Here is a 27660-nt window from a genome sequence, read left to right as displayed (position 1 = left end):
CCATTCCCTGCTTTGTCGCTGCTGTTTGTTTTTCTTTTAAATTTTATTGACGTATAGTTGATTTACAGTGTTGTGTTAATTTCTGCCGTACAGCAAAGTGATTCAGTTATACACATATATACGTTCTTTTTCATATTCTTTTCCATTATGGTTTATCACGGGACACTGAATATAGCTCCCTGTGCTGTACAGTAGGACCTTGTTGTTTATGTCGCTGCTGTGTTTGGAACAACCTGAGAGCTTAAGACTTGTGGTCAGGGTCAGCGCTGAAGTGGAAGGGCAATGGCAGGATGAGGGTGGACGGGGACCAGGTGGTTTTCTACTGTTGGAGGGCGGAACCCTGAGCAATGAGGTGCGGCCTCTCTGTGGACTCAGAGGCTGGAGCGGGGCCGTGAGGGGCTGAGTCCCCGTCCGGCCTCGCCATCCTCACGTCCGGTGGATAAAGGCCCTGCGCTTCTGTCTTTGGTCGGATCAAGCCCGTTGTCACCGGGATGGGATGGCTGCACCTCCTATGCTGACGTGCACATCTGACAACACGGCTCTTCCTGCTTGGAGTGGTCGGACGGTCCCACAGACTTTCAAGGCCCCTACGAGCTGCGTCAGAGTGATGACAGCAAGAAGACAGGGTCGCTGCCCGGGCCTGGGGGTAAACAAAGACTGCCCTGTGTCATAGGCGTACAGCTGTCCAAATGCTTTTACTTAGTTCTGACTTGCAGAGAGTTGCAGCAGAGCGTTGCTCCAAGGTTTATAGTGTTGGGAACAAAGGAGCTCAGTTCCGGGCAGAAGAGAGCCTTCGAGTCCGGTCGCCCCGTGTCGCCCCGTCCGCATCAGGAGTTGGCAGCGGCGGCGGTGTCCGTGCACCCCCGTCCTTCACCCTCCGAGGTTCGTGACCTCACGGGGCAGTCCAGCGATCCACAGCCAGGAGCTTCCATTCCACACGGTTTCCGATGGGCAAACTGAGTTTCTGTGGCAAAGCAGCCTCCCGGCAGGAGAGTCTCTCTCTTCCCTGAACGTCCAGAAGACCCAGTAAAGCAACAGATCTCAGATGAAAGAGAGTAGAGAGCGGCCGAGCCCATCCCTCTGGAGACTTCATTTATCCAGTCGAGGCTCTCTGTTGATGTCACTCGGCTGTGACAGCACAGACCAAGACACCTTTCATCACGGCATCTGAATAGAGAGCTGTCCTTAGATCTACGCTAGTTTCCCTTAAATTAAGCCTGACTAGACCCTGGGTTTCCCGTCATCATGGGCTAGTTCCCGTCCCTCTGAGAACATCTAGAAGGGCCGGACAAAGTATAAAAAAACAAAGGAGAACAGGGGGGCCCCTTTTCCCATGCAGTGGCTGCCGGTACTGGAAACAGTGGCTGCCGATACTGGAAACAGTGGCCGAGAGAGCTTTGGCCAGCCGTGTGGGGTCAGGGGGACGAGCCTGGGGTCAGGACGCACCCGTCAAGAAGCGGCAACCCCTCCAGGAATTCCGGGAGTCAAGGGAGCCAGGCCCTGGGCACCAAGCCCCGCTTCAGATCATCCCAGTCTCTGGGGGACTGAAGACTGTGTCTCAGTGGGCAGGATCTCCCCCAGGGGCGCCAGGAGACCAATGGCATGAACACCCCAGAAAGACTGGCAGATTCACACTTCTTGCACTTATGACGGAGGTGGTGCTACAGAGCAGGGGAGGGGAAAGACGGTCTCCATCACAGAAGGCGTTGGGATGTTGTGCGTCCGTGTGGAGAAGATGGAGCTCGACCACACCTCAGATCACACGCGGCCGTCACTTCACAGTCTAAACGTGAAAGGCAGAAACATAAACAAATGAAACTTGGAGGCGATAACATAGAAGAAGATATTCATGACCTTACGGTAAGGAAAAAATTCACAAATAGCATATAAAAAATACTAGCCATAAAGGAACAGACTGGTGAGTTAAGGATTTTTAAGAGAAACTTCCAAACGAGTGAAAGTGGCGGTTGCAGACTGGGAAAGGGATGTTCACAAGACGAGAGGACCGACAAGGGGCTCGAGTTGGGGATATTTAAAGAACGGCTACAAGTCAAGGAGAATGAGACAGCCCGATTCAGAAATGGGCAGGAGACGTAAACGCCTCACCACGGAGGAGATCCAGACGGCCAGCTAAAGCCAGCAGCCTCATCGGCATCAGGGAAATGCAAATAAACCACAACTGAAAAACCAGAGTCTTCACGCCGTCAGGACGGCCAAGACGGAAAGCGCTGACCAGGCCTCGCGCTGGCGGTGACGCGAGGCAGCGGGAGCCCAGCTGCCCTCGGGGACGTGCCCACAGGCTCCCTCCTTCCTCTGTCCCTGCGCCCACTTCCCTCTGCCTGAAACGCTGCCCCCGAGTGAATTCTCAAGCCTCCTCCAGATCCTGGCTCAGGGAAGCCACCCCCGGGCTCCGTCTGTCTGCGTGTTTCTCTAGCTGGAGCCAGCTTGTCCCCGAGACTCGAAGCTCCGAGGGGCACGGAAGCTCGGGCCGTGCTCACCTTTGGATCCTGGGCACCCAGGGTGGCACCTGGGGCTGAGCAGGGGCCGGGCAGGACCTGAGTCGTGTATGAACCACGTGCTGATGCAGCAGAGGGTTTCACCGTTTCGGGTTGCTTTCCTCTTTAGGGCATCTTGACCCAGCAGAAAAAGTTGAGGACGCTCACCCCAAATTATGGTGCGCGCTGAACGAAGGCAAGGTGGTCGTGTTTGATGCTTCCTCCTGGACGGTTCACCAGCACTGCTTTAAAGTGGGCACTTCTAAACTGGTGAGTGAACGAACGCGCACAGTACTCAGTCAGCTTCCGGGTTAACCTGTGATTTTGGAAACTGAACACGTCCACCTGTATAGGCAGCGGGACACACGAATCCCACGGTGTCACTGAATCCTGCAAGTCGGAGGGCTTTGATTTTTATCTCGAGTTTTAAAATGTAAGCTTGTTCCATCCTTCACTTAAATGTTCTTCTTTAAGTGAGCAGATAACGGCTTTAACCACCCCCCCGCTCTGAAATCTAAAACAGGATTTCAGTCATGGAAAGGGCAGTGTGGTAGTCTCACATTTACATTGTCAGTCACCGAAAGCAGACACTAGAATCATTTTAACACATTTGGGTTTGAAAACTAAGAACCATTTAAGTCAAATCTGCATGATATTATAGTTATTTCGTGGTTGAGAAACCTCAATTCTTTGAGCTTTTAGACTGATAGCCTAGTCAACTTTATTTAATTAAAAGAAAGTTAAGGGACTTCCCTGGTGGCCCAGGGGTTAAGAATCCGCCTGCCAATGCAGGGGACACGGGTTCAAGCCCTGGTCCTGGAAGATCCCACATGCCACGGAGCAACTAAGCCCGTGCGCCACAACTACTGAGCCTGCGCTCTAGAACCCGTGCGCCACAACTACTGAGCCTGCGCTCTAGAGCCCGCAAGCCACAACTACTGAGCCTGCGTGCCACAACTACTGAAGCCCACGCACGCTTAGAGCCCGTGCTCCTCAACAAGAGAAGCCACTGCAATGAGAAGCCCGTGCACCACAACGAAGACCCAACATAGCCAAAAATAAATAAATAAATTTTAAAAAAAAGTTATATTCATGCAAACACAACCTCACCCCACCCCTACAAACCCGAGGTCAAGTTTTAGGTCTGTAGCCCTCAGTGCCACCAGGATCAGCCCCCTGGTTTTTGGAGACTTCTCAAGGCCTTGCACAGCCCTTTGAAAATCATTTCTTATTTCTGTACTACGTGATGTCAGCCATGTGCCCCAGGGCCTCCACGCCTGGAACGGGTCGTGTGAATTCGTGTTTCCAGCTGAGGGGCGATCAGTGTGGCTCCTTTCCGGTGGGGCTGCCTTTTAACTCGGCACTCCAGGTATCTTTGGCAATACCACCCTACTGTTCAAAATGCTGTCACACCTACTCCTTGGTGGGCTTCATCCTGTTCAAGACCCTCTGAGGGCACAAAAGAAGCCGTTGTCCCAAGGGGTTCTTGCTAGGAAAATCCTCAGGCCAACTCCTTTAACACAAAACTTCTTTTTTCACGTTTAATGTAAAAGGCACGGTGTAGTGAAGTTTACGTACCTAACTGTTCCTCATTACTTGGTATCATCAACTTTGATGGCCACGTTCCACCATCTGAAGATAATGTGACAATCTATGCTTTCAAAACTGGGGTGAAACAGAAATACTGTGAATTCAAATGTATGTTGCCAAGAGGGTGCGGGATCATTCTAAAGAAGTTGCTAAACCATTTTCCCCCGCATTCAAATAATGAGCCTCAGGTGATAAAGGAACGGGATCCAGGACACATGAAAGTAAAATATGTACAAAAGTCTAATAACGCTTTAGATGAAATGAAAAACAAGGAGGAGAAATTAAGGACTTCACTCTTATTCTAAAATTTAATTTTTTTTCTGTTGATTCTTAGTTACAAGCATTTCAAAGACTGTTTAATAATAGAATAACTTTTAAAATCCTTGTGAAAATAAAATCATATGGCTGCATTTTGTATCAATCTCTACTGCTCCCCAGTTAGGCCAGGTAGCATTTAATTAAAGCAGAAAGTTATCCAATTATGTGAAAATATCTTCCCACTGATTTCACAGGGATATTTTGTACTGTTTCAACAAGACAGAAACTGGGGCAATTATCTCTAGAAAATGCTGCCTCCTCTGAAATTTGAAGTTCCAAGTGGTTTATCTAAGATATCTTTGGGCCACTAAAGAAAGACATTTTACTAAAATGTTACAACAATTCTCAGGTAGATGCCTCAAAAGAAAGGGCTTTTTTAAATGATTAATTCTGAAATTAGCAAGGTAGCATCTTTTTCTAACTTATAAGAATGTTTGCTGGTAAAATTAAAGCTATCACTTTTTATGAGCTCTTTCTTCTGACGAAGATAAGTAACAAACAGTAAGCACCAGCGGTACTGATTATACAGGATTAGATCTAGCCTCAGCCCCTCCACGGTGATGTAACTGTGCTCTTTGAAATCTGCTTGGATCTGACAATCTGAGACCCTTGTTCGGTTACCAGTAAAATGTTGCCCGTGTCATGGATAAAGTCGGACACCGCTCAGGAAACGTTTAGGGAACACTTTTTTAGGGATGCGATCGGGTTGGTTGAGATGTACAGGCAGACACATTTGCGTTTCACACGTTTATGTGGCTTTTATAACTCTTCAGTGTTTTAGTCCTTAATTTCTAATTTCAGAAAGTCTAAAGATAGTCACTGGCATTGACCTTGCTAAGCTGGAATCCCCGAGAGCGCTCTCTTAGCTGCAAGAGCACTGGCATTTTGTTTGTTGCTAATATACAGTCTGTCCTCATTATTTGCAAACTTAGCTACCCACTAAAATTTATTTGTAGCTCCAGAGCAGAAACTTACGGCGCTTTCATGGTTCTCCACAGACATGCACGTCTACAAAGGAGGGAGAAATGGGAGCTGTGTGCATGTTCCCAGCCGAGGTCAAGCAAGGCGACTCTGCCTTCTTGGTTCAGCTCAAACCGTAGACAGGTGTCCTTTTCACGGCCTATTTAGTGCCATGTTCTTCACATTTTTGTGCTTTTTAGCATGATTTTACTGTTTAACATGGTGCCCTAGTATAGAGCTGAGGTGCCAGAGGCTGGAATGTGCTTTACAGAGAAGATGTGGACCCATGCAGTTCAAACCTGTGTCGTTCAAGGGTCAGAGGCATCCTTAAACAGGAACACACAGCAAGATGTGTTGATCGAATGACAAGAGTGTGACCAGAGGCCGGCAGGACCCTAAGCCTGTCGGTCCCTGAGCGGCGGCTCAGCCTGGCTGTGAGCGTACAGGACAGAACCGACTGCCGGGAACACGGGGAACTGACTGCTCTCCTGCTCTCTCCTCGGCCCCCTCAGAACTGCATGGTGATGGCGGAGCAAAGCCAGGTGTGGGTCGGCTCGGAGGACTCGGTCATCTACATCATCAACGTCCACAGCGTATCCTGCAACAAGCAGCTCACGGACCACCGCTCCAGCGTCACGGGTCTGGTCGTGCAGGACCGAGCGCAGGCACCCAGGTCCGGCCAGGCTCCCCTGGGAGGAGGGGCCATCTGGCTCTTGCGTGGGTCAGGGGTCCCAGAGGGAAGGGTTCCCATGGCCGTGGGCCATGGCCTGCAGGGCCCGGGCTGGGCAGGGGGAGCGAAGCGGGTCTGGAAGGTGAGTCGGGGACATTCCTATGTGGGGGGGTCATCATGGGTGCAGAGAAGCGGCCTCTGCTGGAGACCGAGTCCAGCATGCGTGGGGTGCTTGTAGCAGCTGGCACCCAGCCTTCCTTGCCTGTTCTTTGGCTCTGGTGTTTGCCTGCCATCCTGGGCCTGTAGACGCATCACCCTAATCCCGTGTCTTCTCACGGAATCCCCTGTGTGCCTGTGTCCAAATGTCCCCTTATGAGGACACCGGTCAATGTTGGATGGGGGTCCACACTATTAGCGGCATTTAACTACTTCTGTAAAGGCCCTACTGCCAAATAAGGTGGCATTTTGAGGTGCTGGGGGGCTAGGATGTCAACATATCTTTTTTGGGGGACACAGTTCAACCTGTAAGATGTATTTACCTCATCCTTCACCGGCTTTAGCACGTTAAGAATGCCAGCCCCCCAAGGGCAGCCCCGTGTCTGTCCTGCTCTCTGCCGTGTCCCGTGCTTGGGGCAGGGCCTGGACACAGCAGGTGCCCAGGGGAGACGTGAGAACGAGGCGGGGTCCCCGTTCCCCTCTGTGAGGAAGCGGGGCTCAGTGGGTGTGGGAGGTATGCTGAGGTCACCCACCCTGAACGGGCAGCCCCAGCCCTGGGCGCAGGTGGCCACGGCTCCTAAGCTTTTCTGCCGCTTCCCTCTGTGCCACCCCCATCCCCTTGTGCCCCGAGTTTCAGGGGTGCCACCTGTCCTCAGGCGGGTGGGCTTAGGCCCTCACGTGAAGATGACACACCATCAGGTGGTGGAAGGGCCGTGCACGGCGCTAGCTGAGCCCACCTCCCCGCAGCCGCCAGTCACTGACGCTGATCCTTGGACTTGAGCTTGGAGGGGGCGTGTGCCATTCCGGGCCCCTGGCGGGAGGGGTGGATTTTAGTTAACAGTCCTTTACGGTTCTGTTCACAATTCCTGGCGGAGCCAGTAGCCGTGTTGGAGGTGCCGGGGTGGGCGGGGGGCGCTCAGAAACCCGCCACCCTGACGGCGCTGGCGTCTCTCACTGGCCGTGTTGTGGATGCTTTACCTGGTGGGAACTTGAAAAGGCACACGGTGTTCTCAGGGCCACAGTTAAGCGCCTGCACGCGTGTTCTCCCCGCAGCACTGTGTACTCGTGCAGCGCGGACGGGACAGTCCTGGCCTGGAACGCGAGCTCCCTGCGGGTGACCAGCAGGTTCCAGCTGCCGGGCGACGGGCTCTCGGCCATCAGACTGCACGGCGGCCGCCTCTGGTGCTGTAAGTGCCTGGTCCCTGCCCTTGGCTCCTGGCTAAGCCAGGAAAAGGCAACGGCAGGGAAGCCAACGCCCCTTTCCTCTGCCACACGCGTTTCCAACTTTGACTGTGAAACCCTGGTTCCTTCCTGATGCACCCGGCTCCCCACATCCCTCCTGAGTTTGTTACATCCCCGGTGCCGCTACTCCCTGTGCGGCCTCCCCTCTGCTCCTCGTCTCTGCTCTCGCTGTGCCCGGGGGGGGCCATTGCCACTCCTCCCGGCAGCCCTCTGTGGCCCAGTTGTTTGCGTGCGGGTCACGTCTCCCCAGCCACGCTGTGTGCTCCCCTCTGCCCCTCCCAGCACAGACCTCGGGCGGGGACGTCTATGGGTCTGAGGGGGGCACTTTGGGGTGTGACGGGGAGGTGCAGACGCTGTGCCTGGTGGCGTGGGTTCTGCATTTTCTGAGCATTACCGCAGAGGTTGCCTGCACTTTGAAGTCTTCCCTGGTGTGTGCCAGGTAACACGGGTGATGGCCGTGAACACTTTTTTTAAATTGAAGCATGTTTTACGTATGATGAGATGCACAAAATGTATGTACAGTTTGTTGTGGTTTTTTTAAAGTTTTATTGGAGTATAGTTGATTTATAGTGTTGTGTTAATTTCAGGTTACAGCAAATGAATCAGTTACATATATATATATATATATATATATATATATCCACTTTTTTTTTTTTAGATTCTTTTCCCATATAGGCCATTACAGAGTATTGAGTAGAGTTCCCTGTGCTATACAGTAGGTTCTTATTAGTTATCTATTTTATATATAGTAGTGTGTATATGTCAATCCCATCTCCCAATTTATCCCTCCCCCCCCTTATCCCCTGGTAACCATAAGCTTGTTTTCTACATCTGTGACTCTACTTCTGTTTTGTAAATAAGTTCATTTGTACCTTTTCTTTTAGATTCCACACGTAAGTGATACCATATGGTATTTGTCTTTCTCTTTCGGACTTACTCAGTATGACAATCTCTAGGTCTATCCATATTGCTGCAAATGGCATCATTTTGTTTTTTTATGGCTGAGTAATACTCCATTGTATATATGTACCACATCTTCTTTATCCATTCCTCTGCTGATGGACATTTAGGTTGCTTCCATGTCCTGGCTATTGGAAATAGTGCTGCAGTGAACATTGGGGTGCATGTATCTTGTTTCAAATTATGGTTTTCTCTGGGTATATGCCCAGGAGTGGGATTGCTGTGTCATATGGCAGTTGTATTTTTAGTTTTTTAAGGAACCTCCATACTGTTCTTCATAGTGGTTGTATCAATTTACATTCCCACCAACAGTATAGGAGGGTTCCCTTTTCTCCACACCCTCTCCAGCATTTATTGTTTGTAGATTTTTAAAAATTAATTAATTTACTTATTTATTTTTGGCTGTGTTGGGTCTTCGTTGCTGAGCGGGGGCTACTCTTCGTTGGGGTGCGCGGGCTGCTTCTCACTGCGGTGGCTTCTCTTGTTGTGGAGCCTGGGCTCTAGGTGCGCAGGCTTCAGTAGTTGCGGCATGAGGGCTCAGTAGTTGTGGCTCACAGGCTGTAGAGCACAGGCTTAGTAGTTGTGGCTCACAGGCTCTAGAGCACAGGCTCAGTAGTTGTGGCGCACAGGCTTAGTTGCTCCGCAGCATGTGGGATCTTCCTGGGCCAGGGCTCGAACCTGTGTCCCCTGCATTGGCAGGCAGATTCTTAACCACTGCGCCACCAGGGAAGCCCTGTCGATCTTTTGATGATGGCCATTCTTAGTGGTGTGAGGTGATACCTCATGGTAGTTTTGATTTGCATTTCTCTAACGATTAGTGATGCTGAGCGTCTTTCATGTGCTTTTTGGCCATCTGTATGTCTTCTTTGGAGGAATGTCTATTTAGATCTTCTGCCCATTTTTTGATTGGGTTATTTGGTTTTTTTGATATTGAGCTGCATGAGTTGTTTGTATATTTTGGAAATTAATCCCTTCTCGGTTGCTTCGTTTGCAAATATTTTCTCCCATTCTGAGGGTTGTCTTTTTTGTTTATGGTTTCCTTTGCTGTGCTAAAGCTTTTAAGTTTCATTAGATCCCATTTGTTTATTTTTTTTAATTTTCATTACTCTAGGAGGTGGGTCAAAAAAGATCTTGCTGCAGTTTATGTCAAAGAGTGTTCTGCCTGTGTTTTCCTCTGAAAGTTTTATAAAAAGTGTCCGGCCTTACATTTAGGTCCTTAATCCATTTTGAGTTTATTTTTGTGTATGGTGTTAGAAAATGTTCTAATTTCATTGATTTACATGTAGCTGTCCAGTTTTCCCAGCACCACTTATTGAAGAGACTGGCTTTCCTCCATTGTATATTCTTGCCTCCCCTGTCATAGATTAGGTGACCATAGGTGCGTGGGTTTATCTCTGGCGTCTCTATCCTGTTCCATTGATCTACATTTCTGTTTTTGTGCCTGTACTGTACTGTTCAGTTTGTTGTGTCTTGACGAAAGTATACACCACATAACCACCCGACAATCAAGACACAGAACATTTCCATCACCGCTACTGGTCCCTCTGTGCCCCTTTCCAGGTGGCCCCCACACGAGGGAAACAACTTCTGAATTCTGTTATGGATTTGTTTTGCTTGTTCCTGAGCTTTCTATAAATGGGCTCTACAGCATGTGTTCTTTTCATCTGGCTCAGTTCAGGCAACATGATGTTTTTAGGATTCATCCACAGTGTTTGAGTAGCAATAGCTCATTCTTTTTATTGCGTGAATGCTACAGCTTGGTTATTGGCTCTCCTGTCATTCTTTTCCAAAGCTGCCACACCATTTTATATCCCCACCAGCGGTATGTACATGAGGCTTCCAGTTCCTCCCCATCCTCAGCAGAACTTGTTAGTATCTATTTTTTTTAATCGTAATCATCCTAGTGGGCATGAAGTGGCATCTCATTGTGGCTCTGGTTGCATTTCCCCGATGGCTAATGACGTAGAGCATCTTTTCATGGACTACTTGCCATCTCTGTGTCTTCTTCAGAGAAATGTCCATTCATATCCTGTGCCGATCAGTCTACTCACTTTCAAGGCGATTAATCACATGGTTGAGTGTACCCTGCTTATTTTTTTTTTCCATTTTTCACATCTGTACTTTCTTTTGTTCCTCCTTTCCTGCCTCCTTTTAGACTGCTCTTAAATTCAAGTTCATCTTCTTTATTGTCTTTTTAGCTCTATGTTTGGTTTTTTTGGGGGGGGGGAGGGGGCCGTGCCACGCAGCATGTGGGATCTTGGTTCCCCAACCAGGGATCGAACCCACACCCCCTGCAGTGGAAGTGTGGAGTTTTAACCACTGGGCTGCCCGGGAAGTCCCTAGCTCTGTGTTTTTTGTTCCACTTTTTAGTGGTTGCTTTAAGGATTTCAATGTGCAACCTGCAACCTTACCTTCTCACAATCTGCTTTAAATAACTGTTACACACCACTTCATGTATAATGGACACAGAGCACAGCAGTAAAATTAATTCCATTTACCTCTTTCTCTCCCTTTCGTATTGTTGTTAAATGCAGTGTTTTATTTCTATGATTGTGATAAACCTATTTTAAAAAATTTTGCCTAAGTACTCAATGGTCTTTCAAAGAAATTAAGGAAAAAATTATTTTTGCCCATATATTTACCATTTCTGGTTGAGCTTCACTCCTTCTTAAAATCCAGGTTTCCATCTTGCATCATTGCTCCTTAGCCTTAAGAATTTCCTGTAGTATTTCTTATCATATGAGTCTGTCGTAAACAGATTCTAGGCTGATAGTTTTTATTTTTTTCCCAGCACATTAGAAATATCATTCCATTGTCTTGCAGCTTAGCTTGTTCCTGATGGGAGGTCTGCCGTCATTCCCACTGTTCTGCTGAATATAATGTGGTTTCTGTAGCTGCTTTTAAGATTCTGTCTCTGGTTTGCATGAGTTGGACTACAGTGTGCTTGGGTGTGAAGAGCTTTGTGTTTATCTTGCTTGCAGTTTACTCTCTTGAATTTGGGGAAAACTTAACCATTACCTCTTCCAATATTTCTCTTGCCCATTCTCTCTCTCCGTGTCTTCTGGGATTCTGATTATATATTAGTAATATATATATTATAATTTATATATAATTATATATTAGTTAGACCATCTGATAATGTCCCACAGGTCTCAGGAACTGCTATAATTTTTTCCTTCTTTTTCTTGTGTGCTTTAGTCTGGCTAAGACCCGAACCTTTCTTCTTCTGTGTCCTGTCTGCAGTTAGACCTATCCAGCAAATTTTCATTTTAGTTCTAGAACTTCCATTTATTTTATAAAGAACTTTGATTTTCTCTCCTAAATCCTATATTCTTCACTCATCCTCTCCATATCTTTCTCTGAGTTTTAAAACATACCTGTAATTGTTGGTCTGAAGTCCTTGTCTGCTGCATACTGGCTCATCTGTGGGTCTGCTTCTGTCTACTGTGTTTCCTGTTGATTTTAGTCGCATCTTCAAGCTTCACATGTGTAGTACTTTTCACTGCATCCTGGATATTGTTAATGACACGCTGAGGAGACTCTGGACTATATCCTTAAGTCTTGTTCTAGAAGGTCATTAAATTACTGGCAGATCACCTTGATCCTGTGGAGAGGGTTGGTTTTAGGCTTTTCTAGGGTGAGTATATTTCAGTTTTGACCTTAGTCCTGGTATGTGGTCTTTGTTCTTACAGCATGGCCCTTTTAGGGTTTCGAGGAATGCCCAAGGTATATACCAAGCCTTTCCTACAGGAATGAGCTAGAACTTTGAACTCTTATCTCTGTAGCCCTGGGGAGCTGTGAAATCTCTTTTCAGGTCTTGAATGTTCCAGTTCTGCTGTTTATACACAGTTTAGGAGTCAGCCCCTTAAGGATATGAGGAGAATTTATACATGCATTTTGGGGATCCCTCATTTGGGGGATATCCCCCCTCTATGTCCAGCCACATTGGCAGCAGCAGCCCCAAACTATACCCTCAACCAAGATGGCCTGCTACGTACTGCTAGAATTTTTATCCCTCAGTGCCCCACAGAGAGCCGGGAAGTCCCCTCAGAGGAAACCCAGGTAACTGTGCAGCTCACTGAGTTTCTTTCTTTTCTTTCAAAGACCGTATCCCTCAGCTTTGGTTGATCTCCAGTGACTGTCAGATGTGTGTGTGTCCATCCATGGATGCATTTTGGACCAAAAGTTGCCTGTTAAATATAGTGAGAGACATAACAGATTAGAATGAGGACGGATAACCTTGTTTTCAGGATGGAATCCCTCTTATTTTTCAACTTAACAAGTACAGTAAGTAGTTTTCCTATTTAACAACAATGAGAAAAGGCCAAGAGGAAAGCAGGGCTTCTTTGGGTAAAAGAGAGTGTTTGCTGTGAAGTGTTGTTCCAAGTCTTTATCTAAACAAGGATAACAGCTAAAGCCTTGGTCACTCATCAGCTGTGGTCCGTGGGCACTGAGGTGTGGCCTGAGGGTGTGTGTGGTGGGGGACAGGCGACGCCTCTGACTCCTCCCCAGGCCCTTGGCGAGGTGAGCCTGAGGGTCCCCGGCTTCCCTTTCTACTTCCGTCCCAGTATTTCAGACCCTGCGTGCCTTCCCTACGTCTGGATGGAAGCTGCCTTTACTGCAGCGCTGCCCCTCCCCCAGGCCTGACATTTCTGGGAGGGAGCGGACCCCGTTCCTGATCCCCGTGGTCGGAGGTCTGCTCTGTGACGTTGCCGGCACGCCTGTGGTTCAGGCTGCAGCCTCCGTGTGCATTCAGGTTCAAATCCAGGCGTTGTCACCGATGACTGGTCACTTTGGGCTGGTCCCCTGCACTCTTGGAGACTCTGTTTCTTCATCTGAAAAGTGAGATGGAAATACCATCCCTCCCACAGGAGAGCACGCTGACGGCTGGGAGATGCGAGAGGCAGAAAGTGGGCCTTGGAGCGTCCGTGAGTGTGAGGGTTGGTGACAGTTACCCCAGAGGACCGCTTCCCCGGATCTCGTGGACAAAGCTCTCCCCAGGTCCTCCTCCCTTCCACCGCCCACGGCAGGGGCGCCTTCCCTTTGGGTACCTGGCCCACCTCGAGGGCAGTGATCGGTCTCACCCACATCTGTCGCCCCCACCCCTTGCTCCGTGTGCAGCAGGTCCCTTACGTGCTCGCACAGGCGGGGTCGCTGTGAACTCCGCCCTGTGCAGTGTTGCCAGGGGGCAGTGAGCGTGCTCGTCGGCATGCCCCCGGGGGCATTAGCGCCTCTTGGCAGGACTTCCTGCCACCCAGGTCTTGCTAACAGGCAGCGGCATCCTAGGGGCCCTGTTAATTAGTCCAAGTGGATAGCGGCATCTCGGGATAAAAGGAGGGATGCTGGGGTTTGCTTATTAGGTCTCAGGCAGGAAAGAGAGGTATGGGCGGGCTCTCGCCACCTGTGACTGAGAACCCAGCTGAGCTTCCAAGTCCTGAGGGCAGCCAAGGACAGAGGGGTCATTTCTCTGTGGACCTGGAGTCCACCCACCATGACAGGAAGCCAGAGCCCACCTTGGGGACTTGTACCCCCTCCCTCTGGAGCCAGATGGCACTGCCTGAGGGCAGGGCTGTGTCCTCCTGTCCTGGTGGCCTCAGCACAGGGCGGGAGGTGGAGGACGCAGGCAATAAAAGCCAGGAGAGGACAGCCCTGCAGCTCTTCACCTTTCCTTGAACCTGACTCCGTCTCCCCTGTAGCCTTGATCTCACCTCCTCCCTGCTGTACTAATTTTGATGACCTGTAGCTCTCATGATGTGGAAACTCTTGGTTTGCTGGAGTGAGTAATAGAAAGAGACAGAGAGGAGCTTAAACAGAGAGATGTATCCCATGGCGGGGCACTGTCACCTAGAGTTCTAATCCTCACCGCCAGGGGTAGCAGACGCCGTGGCCTCAAGTGATAGGAAATGCCAAACAACCGTGGCAGGAAGGGTTCCGAAAGCCTCAGGAGAGGGCGCTGGACTCCAGCCGTTTCCTCGTCGGTAAAAATGGGGCTAATGGTCTGAGTGTCCCCACGAGAAAAGGCGAAGGCGCCACGGGGCAGCTAGTTACAGATGCCAACGCCACGGTCAGACGTGGTACAGGAGCCGTGGCCCCGCCGGTCACACTGCCGGTCACACTGCAGCCCTCACGGCGCTTTCATCCCTGTGCTCCGAGTTCGCTCTGCCTGCCCCTCATGCTGGCTCTTCCGTCCTGCAGGTACCGGTAACAGTATCGTGGTCCTGACCACGGCTGGATTTCTTCATCAAGAACTGAAGATCGGCGAGAACTTTAAAGAGATAAGCACCTCCTTCCTGGGTTTCCAGCTCGTGCCCGAGGTAACCCAGTGCGTCAGGTTGGGCTGGCGCCCCCGTGCCACTGGGCTGCCGCCGCCCGCGTCGTGACCCGTTCCGCTTTAGCAGGAGCAGCTATGGGCGGCCTGTGCCGGGTACGACGACATCTACATCTGGAGCCTGCAGGACCTCGCCCAGCCCCCGCAGAGGATCCACCTGCAGGACTGCTCCAAGATCAACTGCATGATCAGGGTGAAGAAGCAGGTAAGGCGGCCCCAGGGCTGCTGATCAAGGCCTGGCCGGGAAGGACGTGGGTCAGGGGGTGCCCGAGGGAGCACCGTACTCCTCTGAGTGGGCTGCTTGTGCGGTGCCCGTTTCTCCTCAGCAGATCTGGGTGGGCGGCACAGGGCTGTCGCAGGGGAGATCCAAGGGGAAAATCTACGTGATCAATGCCGAGAGGAAGACGGTGGAGAAGGAGCTGGTGGCCCATACGGACACGGTGAAGACCCTGTGCTCCGCGGAGGACAGATACGTGCTGAGCGGGTCCGGCCGCGAGGAGGGGAAGATCGCCATCTGGAAGGTCGAGTAACCGAGGGCGCATGTGCCCTGTGAGCGAGGGATGCGCCTCCTGCCGGCTCCTGGCGCTTCCCCAGAGAAGGCGGGTCTGAGCCTGGGGTGGGGGGCACCGGGGGGGCCCTGCTGTGGGGGCCTGTTTGGCTCTCTGGCCTCAGTTACGAGACCGATAGTGTTGCACTTTCTCTCCTGGACTTAGCTGATTAAATTGGACCGTTTGAGGCTGGGGTGCCTGTCAGGCAGACTCTGCTGAGAAGTCACCCTGTGCTGTCTAGACGGCTCCAGAACCACGACCTGGGCCAGCACCAGGCCATCCGGGAGCAGTTTAGCCGGAGCACCCGTGACCTGCAGACCTCGGGTCTAGCTTTTCCTCCACTTCACTCACTCACCAAATACTAAGCACCAGACTTAACTTACAGGAGCCCGACAGCCAGACACTGACCTCTTGTTCCCAGCAAAGCTCACGAGAAGGGGTGTATTTTAAATGAGCACGTTGTGGTTGAACAGGTTTGCGCCTGCCCTTGCTGTCCCCCGACAGAGCAGGTGACCCGCGCCTGCCCAGGGAGGGGGACAACACTGGGTTGAGGCTGTCTGGACAGGGCTGGGCCAGCTGACGCAAGCGCTGGGTTTTTTCCTTTTAACTAATGCAACGTTTTTTATAATGAAAAAACCTAGAGACTTTTTTTGACCAAAGGTCGGCATTCCATCTAAAATAGCACAGACAAACCCTCACCAGATACTCGTGTCCGTTTCCGCTGCATCTGCATCCTAGGTGCACAGCGTGTATGTATATGTAGGTGGTGCCTTATTATTTAACTGAGGATACTACTAGCTATGCTCTTATCTTACTAGCTATAAATATTTGCAAAAGGGACCTTTTGTACATTTTTACCATTACCGTTGAGCTCTCGTCCCCTAATTGTCGGCGAGGGAGGTTTTGGCACGGCTGCACTGCGTGAAGGCCCGAGGCCTGTCCCCTGTGGGCCCATGACGCGCTCTGCCACAGGGGGCTGGCTGCCGGACCCTCCCCCTGGGCTCTGGGGACCTGGACAGACATCACGCCGGACCTCGCTCACCCTGAGAGGTCTGTGAGGGTCTCTGTCAGGCCCCCAGCACACAGCCAGGCTTCAGAGGCATCTGCAGTGCCTCCCAGGTGGGAGCTTTGGCCGGGCCTCCGGCTGGCTCTGCGGGACCTAAGCATTCTGGAGGGTCTGATCACTGACTGGCATTTCGGAACGTTCTGAGACTGTGCTGCGGAGAGCAGCCAGGCGGCCTAATCCGCACCCCCACCCCGAGTCTGTCCTTCTGGGGGGGGGGGGTGTTCCCTGACTGACTTCTAGAAGGAAGACTAGGCCAGCAGCAAATGGCAGAAGGTGGAATTCTGCTTCTGTAAACACATGAAAAGTTAGAGTAAAAGCCTGTCAGAAATCCACATAAATTATTGCATTCCAACCCACATGTAACCAGGTATTTTCACCTCGTTGGTAATAAATTCTCTTTTTTACTAAAACACTGCTGTCCAGTTTCCTTACTTTATCCAACATTAACTGGTGGCGGCGCTTTAAAATAATACAGGACTGCTCAACATCACTAATTATTAGAGAAATGCAAATCCAAACAACAATGAGGTACCACCTCACACCAGTCAGAATGGCCAACATTGAAAAGTCAACAGATAACAAATGCTGGAGAGGGTGTGGAGAAAAGGGAGCCCCACCCACCCACCCCCCACACACTGTTGGTGGGAATGTCAATTGATGCAGCCACTATGGAGAACAGTATGGAGGGTCCTTACAAAACTAAAAATAGAGCTACCATATGACCCAGCAATCCCACTCCTGGGCATATATCCAGACAAAACTCTAATTCAAAAAGATACATGCACTCCAATGTTCATAGCAGCACTATTCACAATAGCCAAGACATGGAAACAACCTAAATGTCCATCGACAGATGAATGAATAAAGAAGATGTGGTATATATATATATATATATATACATACACACACAATGGAATATCACTCAGCCATAAAAGAATGAAATAATGCCATTTGCAGCCACATGGATGCAACTAGAGATTATTATACTAAGTGAAGTAAGAAAGAGAAAGACAAATACCATATGATATCACTTATATGTGGAATCTAAAATATGACACAAATGAATCTATCTACAAAACAGAAACAGACTCACAGACACAGAGAACAGACTTGTGGCTGCCAAGGGGCAGAGGGTTGAGGGAGGGATGGAGGGGGAGTTTGGGATTAGCAGATACAAACTATTACATATAGGATGGATGTACAACAAGGTCCTACGGTATAGCACAGGGAACTGTATTCAGTATCCTATGATAAACCATATGGAAAAGAATTATTTTTAAAAAGTGTGTATGTATGTATAACTGAATCACTTTGCTGCTATACAGCAGTAACTAACACAACACTGTAAATCAACTATACTTCAATAAGAAAAATATTAACACTGAAAAAAATTAATACAGGATCATTTTGGATTTGTTCTTATGCATTCTAAGCACCTGTCAAGTTACTTTAATGCAGACTTTTCATTTCCTTTATTCTTGGTGATAATTTCCAAGATCTTATTCGACAGTGATTGCAACTGAAATGAGTACAGAAAAGTCAGAGGCTTTTAGGAAATGATCCTTTATATAAAAGAGGAAAAAGAGGTGAACAATGGAGTTAAAAGGGGAATAAATTGGCTGGTGCAAGTGTATGGCTCTGTATTTATGTAAAAAGAATCTTGCCAGTGGAGTCTGTGGAAATGAAAAGGGCACTTTTATGCCTTCGGTGTTTCCTCTGTGCTTTGGAGAGATTCCACGATGAATGATTTGTCGTGGGAAGGCCCAAAATGAGCCAGAATCCACTAAACAGACAATGATGCCTTCCCTACCTCAGCTTTAGAAACCGGAATTAAATTGGTACCAAAAAAAAGTTTTTATCTTGAACTAGAAGCTCGTTTACTTTAATATAACTTCAGCTCTCCAGCCGTATTTCAGACAATAGACAAGAAGGCTTGGTTTGGGGGCTGGCACGGCTCCACGACGCCAATCAAAAGCTCAACCCACTCCCTGGTCACAGGGAATATTTTTATGATTTGCTCTCAGAAGATGCGAATGCACTGGTTGTTCTCAAAGACAACCTTCGTATTGGATGTGATTGTAACATCTGAATTACAAGTGCATGACTTTGGTCCATTTCTAGGGGATTCCTTAGGAAGATGAAGAGGTGTTTTATCCACGTGACTAGGGAGGGCACAGTTGGAAAACCAGGCAGAGTTGCCCTGCTGTTGCTGCTGCCTGCAAATGTTTGTATCATATTTCTTGCAGGGACTTCCCTGGTGGCGCAGTGGTTAAGAATCCGCCTGCCAATGCAGGGGACACGGGTTCGAGCCCTGGTCCGGGAAGGTCCCACATGCCGCGGAGCAACTAAGTCCGTGCACCACAACTACCGAGCCTGCGCTCTAGAGCCCTCGAGCCACAACTACCGAGCCTGCGCTCTAGAGCCCTCGAGCCACAACTACTGAGCCTGCGCTCTAGAGCCCTCGAGCCACAACTACTGAGCCCACGTGCCACAATGACTGAAGCCCGCGCGCCTAGAGCACGTGCTCCACAAGAGAAGCCACTGCAATGAGAAGCCCGCGCACCACAATGAAGAGCAGCCCCCCCACTCACCGCAACTAGAGAAAAGCCCGCGTGCAGCAACGAAGACCCAACGCAGCCAAAATAAATAAATTTATAAAATAAAAAAAAGAAGAAGAAAGATATGTCCATGTCCTAGTCCCTGGAACCTTTGATTGTGACCTTATTTGGCAAAAGGATCTTTGCAGATATAACTAAGATCTCATGATGAGATGGTCCTGAACCCAAAGACAAGCATCCTTAGAATAAGAGACCAACACACACAGGGGAGAGGCCAACTCCATGTCATCTGCAAGAGCTGCACTTTCAATATAAAAATGCTAATGGAATAAGAGCAAAAGGATGAAAAACGTATACCCTGCAAATGATAAGCATAAGGCTGGTAGAGCTGTTAATATCAGTCAAGACAGACTTCAACTGAAGGTATATTTACAAGAAACAAACAGGGATGTGCACGAGGATGAGAAGGTGAGTACATCAAGATGACATAATGATCCTATGTGTATACGCATTTAGTAATAGAGATTCAAGACATGTGATGCAAACATGGTACAACTGGAGGAGAAAACAGACAAATCCACTCTCGTTGGAGATTTTAACACACTGCTCTCAGGAACTGATAGAACAAGCAAACAAAAAATTATCAAGGCTATAAAAGATTCGACACTATCAACCAATGTGACCTGACATTACAGAACACTACGCCCAACAATAGCAGAATATCCGTTCTTTTCAAGTGCACGTGGGGTGTTCATCAAGCTAGACCGTATGCTGGACCACAAGCTGGAAAAGATTTAGGTCACAGAAAATGTTCTCAGACCATGCCAAAATTAAATTAGAACTCAGGGACTTCCCTGGTGGTCCAGTGGGTAAGACTGCGCTCCCAAAGCAGGGGGCCCGGGTTCGATCCCTGGTCGGGGAACTAGATCCCGCATGCGTGCTGCAACTAAGAGTTCACATGCCGCATCTAAGAAGTCTGCATGCTGCATCTAAGGAGTGTGCATGCTGCAAGTAAAGATCCTGCATGCTGCAACTAAGACCTGGCGCAGCCTAAATAAATAAATAAATTATATATATATATATATATATATATATATATATATATATATATATATATATATATTTTAAAGGATTTCCTTTCTTTTTTTAAAAATTTATTTATTTATTTGTTTATTTTTATTTTTGGCTGTTTTGGGTCTTCGTTTCTGTGCAAGGGCTTTCTCTAGTTGTGGCAAGCGGGGGTCACTCTTCATCGCAGTGCGCGGGCCTCTCACTATCGTGGCCTCTCTTGTTGTGGAGCACGGGCTCCAGACGCGCAGGCTCAGTAGTTGTGGCTCACGGGCCTAGTTGCTCCGCGGCATGTGGGATCTTCCCAGACCAGGGCTCAAACCCATGTCCCCTGCATTAGCAGGCAGATTCTCAACCACTGCACCACCAAGGAAGCCCATAAATTATATTTTTTAAAAACCTCTAATTAATTGTTAAAAAATCAACAGCAACAATTATACAAAAATCTCCATATTAAAATTATCTTGGAAGTTAAACAACATACTTGCAAATAACCCATGGGTCTAAGAAAAAAAAAAAATCACAAGGGAAATTATAAAATATTTTCAGCTGAATGACAGTGAAAACACAATATCTCAAAATTGATGGGATGCAGCTAAAGCAGTGCTCAGAAGAAAAATTATAGCTTTAAAATGCCTCTACTAGAAGGTTTAAAGTCAACAATCTGAATTTCCATTATAAGAATATAGAAAAATAAAAACATTTAATCCAAAACAAGGAAAGGAGGAAATAATAAAGATAAGACCAAATATCAATGAAATGGAAAACAGAATCAACAAAGCCAAAAATTGGTTCTTAAAAATAATAGGTACACTCTAGCAAGACTGATCAAGAAAAAAAAAAAAAAAGCAAACACAAGTTACCAATATCACGAATGAGATAGAAGATGATATCTTATAGCCATCAAAAGGATATCATGAAAAACCTTATGGCAATATACTTGACAGCTTAGATGAAATGTATAAATTTCTTAAAAAACAACTTTATGAAACCAATGCAAGAAGTAGTTGAAAATCTGAATATTCCTATATCTATTAAGAACTTGACTTTAGTCAAAAACCTTCTCACAAAGAAAATCCTAGGCCCAGTTGATTTCATTAGTGAATTCTAACAAACTCTTAAGGATGGAATACTAAAATTCCATAGAAACTTTCAGAAGAATAGAGGAGGGGAGGACACTTTCCAACTCACTTCAGGAGACCAGCATGACCCTGTTCTAAAATCTGACAGTGATCTTACAAGAAAATAAAAGTACAGATCAGTTCTCCTCATGAACATAGATACAAAATTCCTGAACAAAATATTAGCAAATTGAATCCAGTAATATTTTAAAAGGATAATATAGCATGACCAAGTGGTGTTTGTTCCAGGAATACAAGGTTAATTTAACATTTGAAAACTAATCTATATAATTCAACATATTAGCAAAATAAAGGACAAAAGCCATAATGATCATCTCAATAGATGCAGGAAAAAAATTGACAAAATAAAACATTCATGATAAAATACCTTGGCGAACTAAGAATAGAAGGGAACTTCCTCAAACTGATAAAGGGCATCTACAAGAAACCTACAGCAAAAAACATCCTTAATAGTGAAAGTCTAATTGCTTTCCCTCTAAGATTGGAAACAAGGCAAGGATGTTCACTTTCATCCCTCCTACTCAGCATGGTCCTGGAGGTTCCAGTCATGGCAGTAAGGCAAGAAAAATAAAAGAAGGGGAAAAGTACATTTATTCACAGGCAATTATGATTGTTTACATAAATCCTGAAAAGAATCTATTTTTTTCAATTAGGAAGGTAAGCAAATTTAGCAAGGTCACAGCTCAAGATCAATAGAAAACAAATTCTAACAGCAAACAACTGGAAAATGTAAAAATACTATTTACAATAGCATTAAGAACACATCAAATAGGAGTAAATTTAAGATGTGTCAGACCTGTGCACTGAAAATTCAAAAACATTGCTGAGAGAAATTTTAAAAGACCTAAATAAATGAAAAGATATACCATGTTAATGGACTGGAAGGGTAAATATTGTAAAGATGTTAGTTCTCTCCAAGTCGACCCGACAGATTCCATTTAATCCCAATCCAAGTCCCAACACAACTTTACAATAGATACAGTTGTCAATATATATTAAAGTTGTGTTGGGACTTGGATTGGGATTAAATGGAATCTACTGGGTCAACTTGGAGAGAACTAACATCTTGTACAATATCGACATAGACATATGGATATATTTGGAAATGCAAAGTAGAATAGTCACGATAACCCTTAAAAAGAAGATCAAAGCCAGAGGACTCACACTATGTGATTTAAAGCTTTACTAAAAGATACAGTAATTAAGACTCAGGATAAACACATCAATGGAACAAAATGTAGGGCCTAGACACATAAGTGTACAGTCAGGTGATATTCAACAAAAATTTCAAGACAATTCACTAAGCAAATTCTTTAAAAAAAAAACAGTGCTGCAATTAGTGGATAAATGTATGGAAAAGAGAAAAACACTCAACCCTCATCTCACTGTACAACCCTTATCTCACTACACAAAATTTAATTCAAGGTGGTTCACCTAAATGTAAAGCTATAAAGCTCTAGAAGCAAGCATAGGAGAATATCTCTGGAACCTTGGTATAGACAAAAGATTTCTTAGAAATGATACAAAAAGTGCTAAATACAAAAGAAAAAGTTAATATATTGGATTCATCAAAATACACCATTAATGTGGTGAAAAGAGCAACCACAGATTGGGAGAAAATATTGACAGTGCTACATCCGACAAAGACTTATATCCAAAATATATAAAGAGCTCCTACAAATCAATAAGAAGACAAACACTCAATTAAAAAATAGGCAGAAGATACTTCACTAATGAAGCTATATGGTTGGCCAGTTTGAAAAGATGCTTAAAGTCATTAGTCGTCAGGGGAATACATATTAAACCACAATGAAATACCACTTGGTGCTCGTTAGAATGGCTAATATTAAAGATTCACGATAGCAAATAAAGATGAGGCTATTGAGCAAATGGAACTCTCATACACTGCTGGATAAAAATAGCATAACCACTTTGGGAGAGCTATTTGTCAGTTTCTTTTAGACACATACCTACCCTACAACTCCACAATACCACACTTAGTTTTTTTAACCCAAGAGAAATGAAAACGTATGTCTACAGAGAGACTCTTATGAGAATGTCCATAGCATCTTTATTTGTAACAGCCCTAAACTAGAAACACCCATCAACTGGAAAATGGCTGTGATATATCCTCACAATGGAATTCTATACAGCAGTAAAAAGGAACTAACAGCAATGTGTATGACTCTCAAAAGCATGTTGAGCAAAAGTAGACAGACACAAAGGCTACAAACTGTTTCCATTTATAGAAGTTCAAAACAGACAAAAGCAGTCCATGGTGATTGAATTCATAATCAGTGGTTGCTTGTGGTATGGGGTGTGTGGGGGATTGAGCTGGAAGACATCAAGAGAGAATTCTCTGGAATGAAGGAATTATTCCATGCAGATCGAGTGTTAGTTACTCAGGTGTAGGTATTTGTCAAAACGCTCATGGAATTGCACACTTGCACCTGTGCGTGTCACTGTATGTAAATTCACCTCACTTAAAAAACAAACAAGGGGCTTCCCTGGTGGCGCAGTGGTTGAGAATCTGCCTGCCAATGCAGGGGACACGGGTTTGAGCCCTGGTCTGGGAAGATCCCACATGCCACGGAGCAACTGGGCCCGTGAGCCACAATTACTGAGCCTGCGCGTCTGGAGCCTGTGCTCCGCAACAAGAGAGGCCGCGATAGTGAGAGGCCCGCGCACCATGATGAAGAGTGGCCCCCTCTTGCCGCAGCTAGAGAAAGCCCTCGCACAGAAACGAAGACCCAACACAGCCACACACACACAAAAAAAAATTCACCAATGAATTCTTCCAAATATATAAGGAATAAATAATACAAATTCTACGATAATTTTTTTCATAAAAACAGAAGAGGAGTTGAATGCTTACTATCTCATTTATGAGACTAACATTACCTGGCTACCAAAACCAGACAAGACATTACAAAGAAAAAAAATACGGACTAATTTCCCTCATAAACATTAAAATCTTTACAAACAGTTTAGAAAACCAAATCTAGCAATAAATAAAGAGGACATTACCTTATGATCAAGTGGAATTCATCGCAGGAATGCAAAGTTGGTTTAATATTCAAGACCAACTGATGTAATTCACCATCTTAACAAATGCAAAAAGAGAAAACACAAGTTCATCTCAATAGATTCAGAAAGAGTATTTGACATAGTTCAACACCCATTCATGTTAAGAACTCTCAGCAAACTAGGAATAGAAAGAAACTTCTTCAACTGGGTAAAGAGCGGCTACCAAAAACTCCACAGCAAACACTGTACTTACTGGTGAAGACTGAATGTTTTCACTGTGCAATCAGGAACAAGGCAGACTGCTTTCTCTCACAGATTGGGAGAAAATATTTACAAAATATATATCTGATAAAAGACTTGTATCCGTAAAACTCAACAAGGAAAACAAACCAACTAAAAAACAGGACAAAAAAACGAGGTTAGACATTTCACTAAAGATATACAAATTGCAAACACAGGAAAAGATGCTTAACATCTTAAGGAAATGCAGATTAAAACCACAATGGGACACCATTACACCACCCATAGAATGGCTAAAATTTTTTAAACTACGCTGACTAGGATGCTGATAAGGATGTGAAGAGAGCAGAGCCCTCGTTCGTGTGACTGTGGGAACGCAAAATGGTAGAGCCCGTTCTCAAACCCATCAGAAAAGAGTTTGGCAGTTTTTATAAAGTTAAAAATATACATACTCACCAGCTGGTCGTTTGACTCACCAATCTCTCTCAGGTATTTATCGAAGAGAAATGAAAATGTACATTTCATTACTATACACACAAGTCTCCTACTCACAAGTTCCCAGCAGTTTTATTCATAATAACCAAAAACTAGAAACAATCCAAACGTCCATCAACTGTTGAATGGATAAACAAATTGCAGTACATTCATTTCATGGAATACTACTCAGCAATAAGAGGGAACAAGCTCACGGTGCCTGCAATAATATGGATGCATCTCAAATATTTATGCTAGGGACTTCCCTGGTGGCGCAGTGGTTAAGAATCTGCCTGCCAATGCAGGGGACACAGGTTCGAGCCCTGGTCCGGGAAGACCTCACATGCCGCGGAGCAACTAAGCCTGTGCGCCACAACTACTGAGCCCGAGTGCCACAACTACTGAAGCCCGCGCGCCTAGAGCCCGTGCTCCACAAGAAGAAAAGCCACCACGATGAGAAGCCCCTGCACTGCAACGAAGAGTAGCCCCCGCTCGCCGCAACTAGAGAAAGCCCACGCACAGCAACGAAGACCCAACACAGCTAAAAATAAATAAACAAATTAAAAAAAAATTATGCTAAATAAAGGAAACCAATCACAAAACACTGCATACCATTATATTCCATTTATATGAGACTCAAGAAAAGGCAAAAACTATAGTGACCAAAAGCAAACGAGTGATTGTCATGTATAGGAGGTGGGAGAAGGGAACGCCTACAGAAGGGCACAAGGGAACTTCTTGGGGGGACAAAATGTGCTGCCGTGAACATGTGTACAGAAGTTTTTATGTGAACATGTGTCTTCTTCCGCCTGGGTATATCCCTAGGAGTGGAATTGCAGGGTTGCCTCTTAACCCGACGTGTGTTTGAATTTTTGAAGCACTATATCATGCTTGCGGTGCTGCTTACACTCTACACATTTATCAGAACTTATCATATGGCACACTTAAAATTAGTCAGTTTTGGGCTTCCCTGGTGGCGCAGTGGTTGAGAACCTGCCTGCCAATGCAGGGGACACGGGTTCGAGCCCTGGTCTGGGAAGATCCCACATGCCGCGGAGCAACTGCGCCCGTGAGCCACAATTACTGAGCCTGCGCGTCTGGAGCCTGTGCTCCGCAACAAGAGAGGCCGCGACAGTGAGAGGCCCGCGCACCGCGATGAAGAGTGGCCCCCGCTTGCTGCAACTAGAGAAAGCCCTCACACAGAAACAAAGACCCAACACAGCCATAAATAAATAAAAATAAAAATTTTTAAAAAAAAGAGAAAAAGGAGGCAAATCATGCTTAATCCTGAATTATACACTTTCCTGATGCACAGTGCTCAGATTAACGAGATGACGCCAAAGGTCTACTCACTTTGTGCCATGCAGACCCAGCCGAGTCCAAAGTCTCCTATGTGCATTGCAGCAGCTGTGCCGGGAACGGTGTCACTCTGGACCTGTCACCTACCGCCAGGAGGGTGTGTGGTGGGTATGCTTGCTAGTTGCCGCCACCCCACTTGGCAAAAGTCCTCTGTGGTCCTTCAGGCTGGGTCTCCTTCTTCAGGATCCTGCTGGTCTCCACCCTTCCAGGACCTACTCTTGTCTTGGAGAGTGCGTATGTGTGTTTTCTATCATTTCTAAGGGCCTGGAAAAGACACTGTGTGTCCACCTTCTGGTATCTCAGAGCTCAGTTTCCTGATCTAAACATTATAAGTCTCTCCATTTTGTTGGCAGAATCAAGCACGTAACAGAATGATGTAAAAGAACTGTGCAAATGGGAAGCATATAAAAGCTTTATAATTAAAGCCAATGTGTCCTCTAGACTGAGTTTGAAGCCAAATGTGAGATTTCTAAGAATTCAACTCTCTTCACTAATAAATTTTTCTTCTCCCACTCCCAGGAAAATCCTAAAGCATACTTCCCAGAAACACAAATTAGTGAGTTTTTAGAATGATAGATGAGGTATAGACAGACAGGTTAGATAGACAGAAAATAAATAAGGTAAATACACATAAATACAACTTTTTTTCTGATTTTCCGATAAAAACGAAACACCCCAAACAAAAACCTCTGTTCATACTGTTAAAACAATGTAGTAGACCAATATGTGCTAATAAGGAAAGATGAGCAACTATTTTGCGAAACAAAAAAACGTACATTGCAAACTCTACATAGTGTGGTCCAATTTTTGTAAAAAAAAAAAAAAGCTTGTTTCTGCTTTAGCACATGTGGGACAGATGTGGAGGCGTGCGGGTTGGACGGGGTCTGGGGCACTGCTGTTCCGTTATCTACCGCCCGTGTGTGTGCGTCCTCCAGCCAGCGGCCTGGAGCGGCCTCCCCTGGCGGGTGACTGCACCTGCGCCAGGTGAGGCGTGACGCCCCCCCCCCCCCCCCCCCCGCACCTCCGCCCCGGCGCCAGGTCTCGCGGGCTTTGCGCATCCTGGGCAGGGGCTGGACGGACACCAGGGGGCGCTGCGCGCTCGCTTAGCCGGGAAGAGGATGAGGGCGGGGCCCCTGGCTCCAAGCCCCTCCCCACGGGGAGGGCCCGCCTCTCGCTGCCTGCACAGCGGCAGGAGGGGCAACGCGCGGACCCTTCAGTCCCCACGACAGGGAGGCACGAACCCCCTGGTCCCCACGGCAGGGAGGTGTGGCCAGGTTCTGCCCGCAGGGGCGCTCAGGGCACAAGCGCAGGGCCAGGGCCTCCCAGTTTCCATCCTCCTGATGCCCAGGCGCAACACCAGGACTCCGTGGTGATCTCGCCCCCAACCCCACCCCGCCAA

General features: G+C 46.9%; 1 protein-coding gene and 1 long non-coding RNA gene across 5 annotated transcripts in view; one reads left to right on the top strand and one right to left on the bottom strand.

The window, feature by feature from the left end:
* The window catches only part of DENND3 (DENN domain containing 3), a 61340-nt gene extending 44537 nt beyond the window's left edge, over window positions 1-16803 (top strand). The window contains exons 18-23 of one of the 4 annotated variants that reach the window (XM_082364876.1): window positions 2626-2765; window positions 5876-6036; window positions 7303-7436; window positions 14647-14765; window positions 14850-14984; window positions 15106-16803. In XM_082364876.1, the coding sequence (XP_082221002.1) occupies window positions 2626-2765; window positions 5876-6036; window positions 7303-7436; window positions 14647-14765; window positions 14850-14984; window positions 15106-15309 (893 nt within the window). In that variant the 3' untranslated portion in view covers window positions 15310-16803. Of the gene's footprint in view, window positions 1-2625; window positions 2766-5875; window positions 6037-7302; window positions 7437-13322; window positions 13425-14646; window positions 14766-14846; window positions 14985-15105 lie in introns of those variants that run through there. The other 3 variants (XM_082364875.1, XM_082364874.1, XM_082364877.1) reach the window with 3 other exon arrangements.
* LOC309615379 lies at window positions 2-27660 on the bottom strand. The gene is made up of 3 exons (XR_014236784.1): window positions 26256-27660; window positions 24189-24581; window positions 2-1783 (listed from the first exon to the last, which is right to left on the bottom strand). It is a non-coding gene; the product is annotated as an uncharacterized lncRNA (long non-coding RNA).

The sequence above is a fragment of the Balaenoptera borealis genome (genome assembly GCF_965194805.1).
Source record: "Balaenoptera borealis genome assembly, chromosome: 17".
In the NCBI taxonomy this organism is placed as follows: Eukaryota; Metazoa; Chordata; class Mammalia; order Artiodactyla; family Balaenopteridae; genus Balaenoptera; species Balaenoptera borealis.
This window is presented reverse-complemented; position numbering and strand designations above follow the sequence as displayed.